Here is a 15,021-nt window from a genome sequence, read left to right as displayed (position 1 = left end):
TGTTTATTTTTTGTAGAGATGAGGTCTCACTATGTTGTTCAGGCTGATCTTGAACTCCTGGGCTCAAGTGATCCTCCCGCCTTGGCCTCCCAAAGTGCTAGGATTATAGGCATGAGCCACCACACCCAGCCATTTTCATGTATACTTTGATGAACAGAAATTCTTCATTTTAATGTAGTTATACTTATCAATCTTTTATTATATGGGCTGGGCACGGTGGCTCATGCCTGTAATCCTAGCACTTTGGTAGGCCGAGGTGGGCGGATCACCTGAGGTCAGGAGTTCGAGATCAACCTGGCCAACATGGTGAAACCCTGTCTCTACTAAAAATACAAAAAATTAGCTGGGCATGGTGATGCACACCTATAATCCCAGCTAGTTGGGAGGCTGAGGCATGATAATTGCTTGAACCCAGGAGGTGGAGGTTGCAGTGAGCTGAGATCATGCGACTGCAGTCCAGTTTGAGTGACAGAGACTCCGTCAAAAATCTTTTATTTTATGATTAGCAAACTTTATGTCTTATTTAGGAAATGCTTCTTCCTCTTCCCCAACCCTTGTCATGAAAATTTTCTCCTATGCTTTTTTTTAAAGTTTTACATTTTACTTTTCACACTGAAGTCTTTAATCCATCTAAAAACATTATTATAAATGGTGTGAGGTAGGAATATTTTTTCCTATATGGAATATTGATAGTTTCAATATGACTTAATGGCTAAATCCATCCTTTTCACACTGCTCTGCCATGTCAGCCAAGCCACATATCAAGTTTTCATGTGGCTGTTTCTGGACTTCTCTAATCCATTCCAGTTTGGACAATTTGTCTATTCCTACGTAAATATGACACTATCTTAATTAGAATAGCTTTATAAACCATCTAAACATCTGGTAAGGCAAACCCCTGGCCCTAATATGTATCTTTACTTCTAATATATAGAATACATGTATTCTAGAATATATATTCTCTCTATATATATAATACACACACCCAGACACACACACACGAATCAGCTTGTCAAGTTCATCTAAAAACTCTGACAGGATTTTTTTTTTTTTTTAAAGAGGTGGAGTCTTGCTCTCACCCAGGCTGGAGTGCACTGATGCGATCATAGCTTACTATAACTTTAAACTACTGAGCTCAGGAGATCCTTCCTCCTCAGCGTGCCTAAACTTTTTTGGTAGAGAGAGGGTTTTGTTATATTGCCCAGGCTGGTCTCAAACTTCTGAGCCTCTTAAAGTGCTAGGATTACAGGTATGAGCCATCACACCTGGCCCTGAACTGTTGATCTCTATTGTTCTTTTCAACTGAAGCAGTATAGAGAAGAGTTAAGCATGGGGCCATTGGAGCACACTACTTGGATGTGAATCCTTTTCTATCTCAACTGAAAAACCCTGGGAAAGTTATTATAGACAAGAAAATATGCCTTAGTTTTTTCATCTAGATAAACAAGGATTAAATAAGATAATATGTAGAAACTATTTAGAACAGAAAGTATTTGAACAGTAAGTATTCAGTAAAATGTTGCCATAATTATGATCTAAAAACAAATGTTAGAATATTAAGAGACTGTGGCTTTAGTTCACATATCTTTTCCTCAAGGCTCAGAATTTATTTAAAAACAAAGCTAGCAGCATTATTCCCATGATTTATGGCTCTTCTATGGGGTTAACATTGGTTGCTAGAATTGGCAGGTTCTCCTCTATCCTAAATTTATGATGAAGATCCAGCATTAGGGATCTGCTCTAGGGTTGTAGGGTTGGCTTATATGTAAAGAGGGCATTTAAGGACAAAGAAAGCATCTGGCTTTCCCTGTGAGAGGTATGTATCTTCTTATCTCTATTTCTTGAACAGACAGTTCCTAGTTCTCCTTCAAGAGGAAAAGAGGAAAGAGGAACAAAATAGAGAATGAACAGAAAAGAAAGGCTATGAGAACTATGGAAAGTTTTATAATATTATGTTACATGAAAACAAAAAATTATATATATGAATTATAACTATGTAACATAAACATGAGTGAACAACTGAGAAGCAACGTGCAAAAATAAAAGTGCAATGGGGTGGTGAAATGAGAAATTTTACATTAAAAATTATAGTCTTATATTCTTAATAAATATGAATTATTAGAGCTTGACATTTTCTCAGTAAAAGGCATATATAAGAAGGACTTCTACTAGTATTAATATCAGTAGATGACATTTATTTGTTTGTGCCAGGCACTGTTATAAGTGCTTTCTTTCCATGCAAGTTGTATTTAATCATCACAAAAACCCCATAAAGTAGCTATTATTTTACAAATGAGCTTTATAAAACAAGCTATTTTATAAAGCCCTATTTTATAAATGAGAAATTTGTGGAATAAAGAGTTAAATTAACTTGTTCAAGGTTACATAGTTCTAGACTAAAATGTAAAAACCCAAAAGGATAGTTAAATAAATGATGATTAATTCATACATTGGAATACTTCATAGCTATGAAAAGGGAGGTGTTAGATCTCTATGTGCGGAAAAAATCCTAGATAAATAGCTAAATGAAAAAAAAGCAGAGCAGTTGGTATGGTATAGTCTCATTTTTTGTCAAAGTAAATAATATCAATAATAATGTTATATGTATATCAGTATACATGCATGTGTAAGGAGGGCAATTCAGTAGAATGTGTCTTACAATGTTGATGGTAGTTATCTCTGGAGGCTGGAATTTGGGGTCATTTTGAACTGTCTCTATTATGCCTCTATAATGTTTACATTTGTATAATGCATAATAAAAAATTTTAAAATAGCCAGGCAAAAGCTACTACAAACAGCACTGGACAGGATCTTTCAGCAAAATTTTAAAATAAAGAATAAAATGAAAAAGACCAGGAACAAATTAAAGGAAGTCCCATTTATACAGTTAGAAGAAAATATATAATAGGCTATATGGTTAAAATTTATAGAAAACCTTAACTAATGTGAATGTAATTTAAAGTTAACCTTTTCATATTAGATCCTGTAAAAGAACTTTCTAAGATGTGAGTCTACTTTCTTAATTTCTAAATTCATTCTTTTACAGTGATCCTGGATCTTGCAGGGTCCTTAAGTCATTTTTGTGATAATTAGCTTTCACTGTGCAGAACTGTACTAAAGTAGGCAGCATTAAGACTGATTGAAGGACACATTCTCATAGTTATTTTATAAATGAATCTGCAATATCAACATTTGCTTTTGATGTATTTCTCTCTGAAAGGTGGACTATAGATAATTTGTATTTAATTGATGATCATGGCTATTGGAGTAAAAGAATTATAACTAGATTTAAGAAGTGTTTGAATCAATTTATGATATTCATGAGTTATCGAGGGAAGCTATGGCTGTTTGGGACATATCCCTAACTATTTTAGCTGATGTCACAGAGGTTGACCCCAATCACTCACACAAATCATTTGTTTTTTTTTCAATCATTCATTTGTTTTGTCAAAAAACATTTATTGAGAATCTACTGTGTGCCAGGTGGAGTGATAATCATTAGTGATAGAAAGATATATAAGACACAGTCTTAGTTCCAGGTAACTGACAGTTCACTTGAGACCTGGCCATTAAAAACAAATCTCGGAAATATAACAAACCATCCATATACAAAAATTTTCAAAAATATTAATAATAAGTATAGCTAACTTTTGTAGAGCACTTACATGATCTCATTTAATTCCCACAACTACTGCATGGAGTAGGAATTAATAACTAAGGCTTAGTGAGGCTAAATACCTTGCCTAAAGTTGCATAGCTAGAAAGTTATAGAAACTGCAATTTAGACTTGGGCAACCTAATTTTGGAGCACACATCCTTCTGAGAATGAGAGAAGCTGCTGTTGCTAATGTCTTGATAACAACGCCAAGATGCAGTAAAACACTAAGGGAATAAAACAATTAATTATGAGGAAAGCACAGGCAAACTAGGAAGATTTTGAGCAATGAGTCATATACACTTAACCCACAAAGAGGAATTACAAGCGATTTATGGAAGGATGCATTATTCAGAAGCAAATGGGAAGTTACTGGAAGAGTCATCAGCACTGACACAGGTATAAAGCTGCTTTCCTGCATTTAAAAGCTGTTCTATACAATGCTAGCCACTAACTATTCTAAAGAAAGGCATCAGGCAGCCTTAGTGTACTCTAAGCTCTATGCAATTAGAGACATAACAAGTTCTTTCTGGTGACAGTCACAGAAGGCAGAAAAGAACATAGTCCATGCCTGATCTGTCACTGGCCAAAGAGAGAAAAAGAGCTTCTCTCTCACAGATTCATTTTGAGAATCCAATGAGAAGGGCTCTGACTGGTGGCCTAGGGAACTATGATTGCCTCAACCTGGGTCATGACCCATTCTGTGACCAGGAAGGTGGAGGTGTTACCAGAGAAAGGGGATATAGAGGATGCTAGGCAGACCAAGAGTAGCCTCCATGGGTATCAAAGTCATTGATTCACTCAACAAATATATACTGATAATGTAGGATATACACCAGGACACAGAAATGAGTAAGACAAGTTTCTAATGCCAAGGTGCTTACAGTTTAATGCAGAGGGAAAAGATATCAAGTAGTTTACAATTTAGGCAAGAAGACACAATTATTGCACAATAAAGCAATGGTGAATGATTCTACATGCTATATAATTAAGTGCTAAATTACGTGGTAGAGACCACAAGTGATGTCGTTGTTCTAAGAAGAAGTGATGTGGTTGTTCTAAGAAGAGGAAAATCAATACAGTAGTAATGAACCTGAATTAGGATTTAAGGAATGAGTAGGGTTTGGCTGGAAGAGAATAGAGGAAGGAATTCAGAGAGAAGAAGAGGGAATTTAGAGGAAAAGACTGCTATGAGTACAGGGATGGAGATAGAAAGGACAGTCAGTGAAGAGACACGAGGACACACAGTGAGAGCTCACAAATCACACGGCTAAGGCTGGTTGCCTTCCCTCCCCTGCCAGAACAATGTTAGTGGCTGCATGATGGTGGAAGGATCCACATGTGTCAGAATCTGACAGGAACCACACCCTTAGTAACCAACCCTCCCTCCTACCTAATTAGAGGGAGGTGAGATGGGAGGGGGAGGAAGAGTGAAGTCATCTGCACGCGACCAGAAAGAAATCGATGGTATCAGAACAGTGGCCACTTCCATGTATGCATAACCATGGAAAAGGCCAGTACAGCCCAAAAGGACTGCAGGAGGGTGAACTGTAACTTGAATGTTGGATGAATTAAAACTGGTCCCAAAGCCCTTGAACTCCATAATTTGGAGATCTCTACTTGACTTCCTGACTAAAATATTTTCACACATTTCCACTGCCTTAGAATGAAATCCAAATGTTTTAGCATGGTATAGATGGCCATTTCCATCTAACCCTTGCCTACCTTTATGCCTCACTCCCACCGCTGCCTGACAGGCTCTGGTGTAGGGAAGCATGGGCATTTCTCAAAAGTTGGGCATATCTTGCTTCTCATGTCTCTGGGTCTCCTTTTTGAGTGGCCCTTTTCCTTTTCCTCTGCTTAGGTAATTCTTACTTGTCTTCCAAGACAGTGGTCCCCAAACTTTTTGGCATGACGGGCTGGTTTCATGGAAGACAATTTTTCCACAGATGGGTGGTTGGAATGGTTTTGGGATGAAACTGTTCCACCTCTGCTCATCAGGGGTTAGATTCTCATATAAGGAGTGCACAATCTAGATCCCTCACATGCACAGTTCACAATAGGGTTTGCTCTCCTATAAGGATCTAATGCCACAGCTGATCTGACAGGAGGTAGAGCTCAGGCAGTAATGCTCACTTGCCACCACCCTTCCCTCCCCTCCTGCTGTGTGATCACCAGTTCCTAACAGGCCACAGATGGTACCAGTCCATGGCCCGGGGGTTGGAGATCCCTGCTCTAAGACACAGTTTGAATATTTCTTCTTTTAGGAAGTGTAGGATTGTGGGTAACTTAGATTTACTTATTTGTGCTTATTTGCATTTTTAATTTGTTTGTAATAAACATGAATATTTTTCAGTACGTAAATATCAAGGAAAATGTCATTAAGGTACAGAGTGACTGGAACAAGGGGAAAGATCACTACGTAGGACCACTCCACACTTTCTCTCCAAAAAAATCCTAAGAGGTAATTCAAGAATAAAAGTCTGGCCAGGCATGGTAGCTAACACCTGTAATCCCAGCACTTTGGGAGGCCGAGGCGGGTGGATCACCTAAGGTCAGTTCGAGACCAGCCTGGCCAACATGGTGAAAGAAAGTCAAAACTAGACTTTTTTTCCCCCATGGGGTTAGCAAAAATAAAAAAACAAACAAGGATAATTCCTACTAGGAAAGTCTTATTTACTATTGGTGGAAGTATGAATTGGTATGATCTTTTTGGAGAGTTTTTTGGCAATAACTGTCAAAAATGCATATACTGTTTTACCTCCTAGAAACTTTATTTCTAGGAATTTATTCCACAGAAAACATCCTCACAAATGCACAGTTATACACATAAACAGGAAAGGCTACATAATTTGTGGGCTCAGAGCAAAATGAAAATGCAGAGCCCTTTGTTCAAAAAGCAGGAAAAAACTGCCATCAACAATACTAAAATATAAAACTTTTTCCTTTTCCTTTTTTCCATAGTCTCTTTCTTAAGATGTCATTGTATGTATGTGTGTGTGGGTGTTGTTTTTTAATTGTGGTAAGAACACCATGCATGAGATCTAACCTTTTAACACATTTTTACATGTACAGTAGTACAGTATTGTTATTTCTAGGTATAATGTTGTATAGCAGATATCTAGAACTTACTCATCTTTTTCATCATGACATGGTTTTCAAAAGTTTGCTGCTGGGTGCGGAGGCTCACACCTGTAATCCCAGCACTTTGGGAGGCTGAGGCGGGCAGATCACGAGATCAGGAGACGGAGACCATCCTGGCTAACACGGTGAAACCCTGTCTCTACTAAAAATACAAAAAAATTAGCTGGGCTTGGTGGCGGGTGCCTGTAATCCCAGCTACTCAGGAGGCCGAGGCAGGAGAATGGTGTGAACCTGGGAGGCGGAGCTTGCAGTGAGCCGAGATCGCGCCACTGCACTCCAGCCTGGGCAACAGAGCAAGACTCCATCTCAAAAAAAAAAAAAAATTGCTATTAATGTCACACTTCCTCAGGCGGCACCAGATACTTGCCAAGCAAGTGCAGACCCTCAAAGATGCCTGGGCAACTCAACACAAAAGGAATGTGTGCTGGACCTTGACACAGGTGTCTAGGCTTCTGCCCAGCCGGGGGAACAGAGGCCAGCAGAGGTCACTGGATGGCTGGTAAGCTGGCAAATGAGTGAGGTCTCCACTATGGAGTGGTGGGAAGGAAGCAGGAGGCAGGGCATGTGTGAGCCAAGGCTCAAAACTCCTGGTGTATGCTCCACTGTTCCATCAAACTGCACAAATTCAAAGATAAAATTATTAAGAATTTTAAGACAGAAGCCACAGGGCATTAAATCTCAAGGATGGGGGCCTTTCTGTACTTAGGACCCTGTGTGACTCCCCTGGTCATTAGCCCATGAAGCCAGCCCTGCATATGAGTCTGTTCATACAGCACTGTTTATAATACTAAAATGCAATAAACCAAATTGTTTACATTAGTGATTAAACAAATTATGGTAAAACAACACAATAAAAAGCCATTAAAAAACGAGTCTGATCTATAAACACTGACACAGCTGTCCAACACACATGAACAAAGAAGGTTTCAGTAAATTAGTTGTGTATGTGTATATATGTATCTATAAAATATTGAGTGTTAATTAAAATATTAAGAGAGTGTGTGTGTGTGCATATATATATATATATATATATATATATTTATATCTATCTATAAAAGAATGTTAGAAGGGATAGCCCAATCCCTTCAAAGTGATTAGGGGAGAAAGGAATTTTTACTTTTTATACCCATAAAATTTTAGTTTTCATTATTAGGATATATTGTTTCTGAAATAAAATGATTATTAAAAAATTCAACTCCAACATCTAGAAACATCTGTCTGAACCTCAATGAAATCTGCTGGCTTCTTTTATCATTTAAGAACACAAAAAGACCATGGAAAATAATCTTTCTGACTTGTAAAAGACTGCTCATTAAGATTCTTTTTTTTAAATTTTATTATTATTATATTTTAAGTTTTAGGGTACATGTGCACAACGTGCAGGTTTGTTACATATGTATACATGTGCCATGTTGGTGTGCTGCACCCATTAACTTGTCATTTTCATTAAAATTCTTACAATTCTTTTTACCTTGTTAAAAAATTCTTACCATCATTGCTGGGATCCTCAACAGGAGACGCTGAGTCCACGTGCTCTAGCATTCCCTTTGTGACCTCAACGACCTGAAACCTCCTGACTCTGGCTAGGTCTGTATCTTTCAACCCTTCCTCCAACTGTTTGACCACCTCTTTTCCAGGCTGAGAAGTCAGAATAGTAATCTGAAAATAAACCCAAGAATCAATGTGTCTATTCTCCCTGATGTACAGAGTGAGGAACATAACAGTTCCTACCCGGAGGATAAATACAGCATAAGTCTGTGGTGGTGGCTATTATGTTTAGTGCAAAAAGGATTTGGCTGTAACTTAAAATCAAATTTTATCTGACAGATTCTTGTGGGACAGGTTATCACAGGACCTTTCCAATCAGGCTGAGCTGACCCTAGAAAGTGACTGGAGAAACCGTATGTATGTTTTAGTCTTTTTTTTTGAGACGGAGTCTTGCTCTGTCGCCCAGGCTGGAGTGCAATGGTGCAATCTTGGCTCACTGCAACCTCCGCCTTCCGGGGTCAAGTGATTCTCCTGCCTCAGCCTCCTGGATAGCTGGGATTACAGGCACGTGCCACCACACCCGGGTAATTTTTTTTTGTATTTTTAGTAGAACGGGGTTTCACCATGTTGGTCAGGCTGGTCTTGAACTCCTGACCTCGTGATCCGCCCGCCCCGGCCTCCCAGAGTGCTGGGATTACAGGCGTGAGCCACCATGACTGGCCACTGTATGTTATTATTAGCAGTTTCCTCTTGAACTTTTAAACACTGGACGGTAATCATTAAACATATGCAATTCTCATTTGTACTTAGATGTTTTTGATCCATGAAGAGGGATATAGATTAAAGCACTATTATTATTATTATTATTTTAAAAGACATTATTTTTTAGGGAAGTTTTAGGTTCACAGCAAAATCGAAAGGAAGGTACAGAGATAGCCCATATACCCCTTGTCCCACATATACATGGCCTCCCTCATTATCAGTATCTTCCACCAAAGTCATTGCAATTGATGAACCTATATTGACACATCATAATCACCCAAAGTCCACAGATTACATTAGGGTTGACTCTTGGTGTAGTACATTCTATGAGTCTAGACAAATGCATAATGACAGGTACCCATCAGTATAATAAATATCATATTGAGCCTTTTCACCACCCTAAGAATCCTCTCTGCTCTATCTATTCATCCCTCCTTCTCCTCAACCCTTGGCAACCATTGATCTTTTTACTATATCACCATAGTTTTGCCTTTTCCAGAATGTCATATAGTTGGGGATATATATGCAGCCTTTTCAAATTGGCTTCTTTCACTTAGTAATATGCATTTAAGGTCCCTCCATATCTTTTTGTGGCTTGATAGCTCATTTCTTTTTAGTGCTGAATAATAATCCATTGTCTGGATGAATCATAGTTTATTTATCCATTCATCTGCTGAAGGACATCTTGGTTGCTTCCAAGTTTTGGCAATTATGAATAAAGCTGCCATAAATACCCAAGTGCGGATTTTTGTGTGGATAGGTTTTCAACTCCTTTGGGTAAATACCAAGAAGCATGATTTCTGGATTATATGGTAAATGTATGTTTAGTTTTGTAAGAAACCATCAAACTATCTTTCAAAGTGGCTGTGCCATTCTACATTCCCATCAGCAATGAAGGAGAGTTCCTGTTGCTCCACATCCTCACCAGCATTTGGTGTTGTCAGTGTTCTGGAATTTAGCCATTTTAATAGGTATGTGGTGGTATTTCATTGTTGTTTTAATTTGCATTTCCCTGATGACATATGATGTGGAGCATCTTTTCATGTTTGTTTACCATTTGTGTACTTTCTTTGGTGAGGTATCTGATAAGGTCTTTGGTCCATTTTTTAAAGTTTTATTTTGTTTTTAATTGACACATAATAATTGTACACATTTACGGGTACAGTGATGTTTTGATACATTTATACATTGTATAATGATCAAATCAGGGTAATTAGCATATCTATCACTTCAAACACTTCTCATTTCTTTGTGATGAGAACATTCAAAATCCTCTCTGCTATTTTGAAATATACATTACTGTTAACTATAGTCATGCTATTGTACAATAGAACACCAGAACTTATTCCTCCTAATTGTAACTTTGCACCATTGGCCAACCTCTCCTCATGCACCCTTCCCCCCTATCCTCAGCCTCTGATAACCACTATTCAACTCTGTACTTCTATGAGATCAATGTTTTTAGATTCCACAAATGAGTGAGATCATGCAGTACTCGTCCTTCTGTGCCTGGCTTATTTCACTTAATATAATGTTCTCTAGACTCATCCATGTTGTCACAAACAACAGGCTTTTATTCTTTCTTATGAAGGAATGGTATTCCAATGTGTATAAATACCACATTTTAAAAATCCATTTATCCACTGATAGACACTCAGGTTGATTCCATATCTTGGCTACTGTGCACAGTGCTGCAATAAACCTGGGAGTGAAGATATCTCTCCAACACACTGATTTCATTTCCTTTGGGTATATACCCAGTAGTGGGATTGTTGGATTATATGGTAGCTCTGCTTTTAATTTCTTGAGGAACCTTCATATTGTTCTCCATAGTGGCTGTACTAATTTGCATTCTTACCAAAAATGTAAGGAGGGTCCCCTTTCTCCACCTCCTCACCAATATTTGTTATTTTTTAAATCTTTTATATAGTAGCCATTCTAACTGGGGTGAGGTAATATTTTATTGTGGGTTTGATTTGTATTTCTCTGATTAGTGATATTGAGCATTTTTGCACCTGCCTGTGGCCATTTGTATGTCTTCTTTTGAGAAATGTTTATTCAGCTTTCAGATTATTCATTTTTTCCCTATTGAGTTGTTTGAGTTCCTTATATATTCCGGATATGAATCCCTTGTCAGATGCATCGTTTACAAATATTTTCTTCCATTCTGTAGGCTCTTACTTCACTCTATTTTTTTTTTGAGACAGGGTCTCACTCTGTTGCCCAGGTTGGAGTGCAGTGGTTCAACCATGGCTCACTGCAGCCTTGACCTCCTAGGCTCAAGTGATCCTTCTGCCTCAGCCTCCCATGTAGCTGAAACCACAGATGCATGCCACCATGCCTGGCTTATTTTTGTATTTTTTTTTTTTGTAGAGATGGAAGCCTCACCATGTTGACCAGACTGGTCTGGAACTCCTAGACTCAAGTGATCCTGCTGCCTTGGCCTTCCAAAGTGCTGGAATTACAGGTGTGAGCCACTGCACCTGGCCCACTTCAATCTTTTGATTGTTTCCTTTGGTGTGCAAAAGCTTTTTGGTTTGATAAAATTCCATTTGTCTATTTTTGCTTTTGTTGCCTGTGCTTTTGAGGTCTTATTAAAAAAAAATCCTTGCCCAGACCAATGTCACGAATTGTTTCCCTCATTTTAAGAGTCAGGGTCTTGCTCTGTTGCCCAGGCTGGAATGCAGTGGTATGATCATAGCTCACTGCAATCTTGAATTCCTGGGCTCAAGGGATCCTCTTGCCTTAGCCTCCTGGGTAGTTGGAACTACAGGCATGCACCACCACTCTCAGCTGGTTTTTCCAAAAAGTTTTTTTTCATAGTGGCAGGGTCTCACTATGTTGTCCAGGCCAGTCTTGATCCTCAAGTGATCCTCTTACCTCGGCTCCCAAAGTGCTGGGATTACAGGCGTGAGCTACTGCACCTGGTACTTGTTCCAGATTTTAGAGGAAAAACTTCCAACTTTTCCTCATTCAGTATGAGTTAGCTGTAGGTTTGTCATATATGGTCTTCATTGTGTTGAGGTATGCTCTTTCTGTACCGATTTTGTTAAGAGTTTTTATCATGAAGTGATGTTGAATTTTATTGAATGCTCTTTCTGCATCCATGAAGATGGTTTATGTCCTTCATTCTGTTAATGTGATGTGTCATGTTTATTGATTTGCATATGTTGAACCATCCTTGCACCCCTGGGACAAATCCCTCTTGATTATGGTAAATGATCTTTTTGATGTGCTATTGGATTTGGTTTGCAAATATTTTAAGGGTTTTTGCATCTATGTTCTTCAGAGACATTGGCCTATAGTTTTCTTTTTTATTGTTGTGCCCTTGTCCGGTTTTGGTATCAGGGTAATGCTGCCCTTGTAGAATGAGTCTGGAAGAATTCTCTCCACTTCAAGTTTGTAGAGTAGTTAAGAAGAATTGCTATTAGTTCTTCTTTAAATGTTTGGTAGAATTCAGCAGTGAATCTATGAGGTCTGGGGCTTTTCTTCAACGGAAGACTTTTTATTACTGATTCAATCTCATTACTCACTGTTGGTCTGTTTAGGCTTTCTATTTTTTCATGATTCAATCTTAGCAGATTGTGTATATACAGGAATGTATCCATTTCTTTTAAGTTTTCCAATTTGTTGGCATATAGTTCTTCAAAATAGTCTATAATAATCCTTTGTATTTTGTGGTATCAGTTGTAATGTCTCCTTTTTAATCTCTGATTTATTTGAGTCATCTCTCTTTTTTTCTTAGTCTAGCCAAAAGTTTGTGATTTTGTTTATCCTTTCAAAAAAAAAAACAGTTCTTTTTAGTTCAAGACCAGCCTGACCAACATGGAGAAACGCCATCTCTACTAAAAATACGAAATTAGTCAGGCGTGGTGGCGCATGCCTGTAATCCCAGCTATTCGGGAAGCTGAGGCAGGAGAATTGCTTGAACACGGGAGGTGGAGGGTGCGGTGAGCCGAGATTGCGCCATTGCACTCCAGCCTGGGCAACAAGAGCAAAACTCCATCTCAAAACAAACAAACAAAAAACAGACAGAAAAAAAAACAACAAAAAACAGTTTTTTTTTTTTTTTTTTTTTTTGAGACAGAGTCTCACTCTGTCGCCCAGGCTGGAGTGCAGTGGTGCGATCTCGGCTCACTGCAAGCTCCGCCTCCCAGGTTCATGCCATTCTCCTGCCTCAGCCTCCCAAGTAGCTGGGACTACAGGCGCCCACCACGACACCTGGCTAATTTTTTGTATTTTTTAGTAGAGATGGGGTTTCACCGTGTCCAGGATGGTCTCGATCACCTGACCTCGTGATCCACCCGCGTGGGCCTCCCAAAGTGCTGGGATTACAGGCGTGAGCCACCGCACCCGGCCACCAGTTCTTTTTTCATTGAACTTTTATGTTTTTGTTTGTTTTTAAGAGACAAGGTCTTGCTCTGTCACCCAGGCTGCAATGCAGTGGTGTGATCATAGCTCACTGCAGCCTCAAACTCCTGGGCTCAAGCAATCTTTCCACCTCAGCCTCCCAAAGTAGCTAGGACTACAGGTATGTGCACCACACCTGGGTAATTTAAAAAAATTTTTGTAGAGATGGGATCTCACTATGTTACCAAGGCTGGTCTCAAACTCCTGGCCTCAAGCGATCCTCCTGCCTTAGCTTCCCAAAGTGTTGTACTATTTTAAGTCCCTATTTCTTTTATTTTTATTCTGATCATTACTATTTTTTTTCCTTCTAGTAATTTTGGGTTTAGTCTATTCTTGTTCTTCTAGTTCCTTGAGGTGCAATGCTAGGTTGTTTATTTGATATCTTTCTTCTTTTTTGATGTAGGCATTTATTGCTATAAACTTCCCTCTTTTGCTATATCTCATAGGTTTTGGTATATTGTGTATCCATTTTCATTTGACTCAAGAAGATTTTAAACTTCATTTTTAATTTCTCCATTGACCCACTGGTTGTTCAGGAGCATGTGGTTTAATGATGTTCTCTGAGCTTCCTGGATCTGTGGTTTGGTGTCTGACTTTAAGAAATTCTCAGTCATTATTATTCAAATGTTTCTTCTGTTTCTTTCTTTCTTTTCCTTCTGGTATTCCCGTTACATGTAAGTCGTACCTTTTATAGTTGTCCCACAGTTCTTGAATATTCTGCTCTGGGTTTTTTTTCCAGTTTTTCTTTTCTCTTTGCTTTTTCAGATTTGAACATCTCTATTGATACATCCTCAAACTCAAAGATTCTTTCTTCAGCCATAGGTCTATGAATAAGCCCATCAAAGACATTCTTCACATCTATTACAATGCTTTTGATCTCTAGCACCTTTTTTTATTCTTTCTTAGGATTTCCATCTTTCTGCTTACATTGCCCATATGTTCTTTCATTCCGTCTGCTTTATCCATTAGAGCCCTTAGCATATTAATCATAGTTGCTTTAAATTCTGTGGTCTGAGAATTCCAGTGTCTCTGCCATGTCTAATTCTGATGCTTGCTGTCTCTTCAAACTGTGTTTTTTTGTCTTTTAGTACGCTTTTTATAGTTGTACATGATGTTCCAGGCTAAAGGAGGTGCTATAAGCAGGCCTTTAGCAATGTGTGGTAAGGGATAGAGGGAGGGGAAGTATGATTAGGTCTCAGTCTTTTAGTGAACCTATGCCTCTGGACTGTGAACTTTACAAGTGTTCCTCAGTTTTTTCTCTCCCTACTTAGGTGGGACAGGATGGCTAGAGTGGGCTGAAGTTGAGTATTTCCTTTCTGCTACATTGAAGGATACAGCTGGCTGGAGTTTGGTATTTCCCTTCTTCCAGGTCATTTAGACTCTGATAAAATCCCAGGAGGTTAGGGGTTAGGTTCTGTTTAACTAGTTTCTCCTGAGTAACTACCTGTTAGGGTAGTTTCATTATACCTGTTAATAACAGAGTGCTCTGGTATATTTCAAAATGGTTCATTTTTCCCTCTCCCTGTCAGAGGCATGAGGGAATTTTCCCCTGATGTTTACTA

General features: G+C 38.6%; 1 protein-coding gene across 1 annotated transcript in view; it reads right to left on the bottom strand.

Annotated features, from left to right (window-relative positions):
* The window catches only part of M1AP (meiosis 1 associated protein), a 90,305-nt gene that overhangs the window by 40,462 nt on the left and 34,822 nt on the right, over window positions 1-15,021 (bottom strand). Inside the window, exon 4 of the mRNA XM_003810323.5 lies at window positions 8,290-8,458. Within this exon, the coding sequence (XP_003810371.4) occupies window positions 8,290-8,458 (169 nt within the window). The remainder of the gene's footprint in view (window positions 1-8,289; window positions 8,459-15,021) is intronic.

This window comes from Pan paniscus, chromosome 12 (assembly GCF_029289425.2).
Source record: "Pan paniscus chromosome 12, NHGRI_mPanPan1-v2.0_pri, whole genome shotgun sequence".
Taxonomy (NCBI): domain Eukaryota; kingdom Metazoa; phylum Chordata; class Mammalia; order Primates; family Hominidae; genus Pan; species Pan paniscus.
This window is presented reverse-complemented; position numbering and strand designations above follow the sequence as displayed.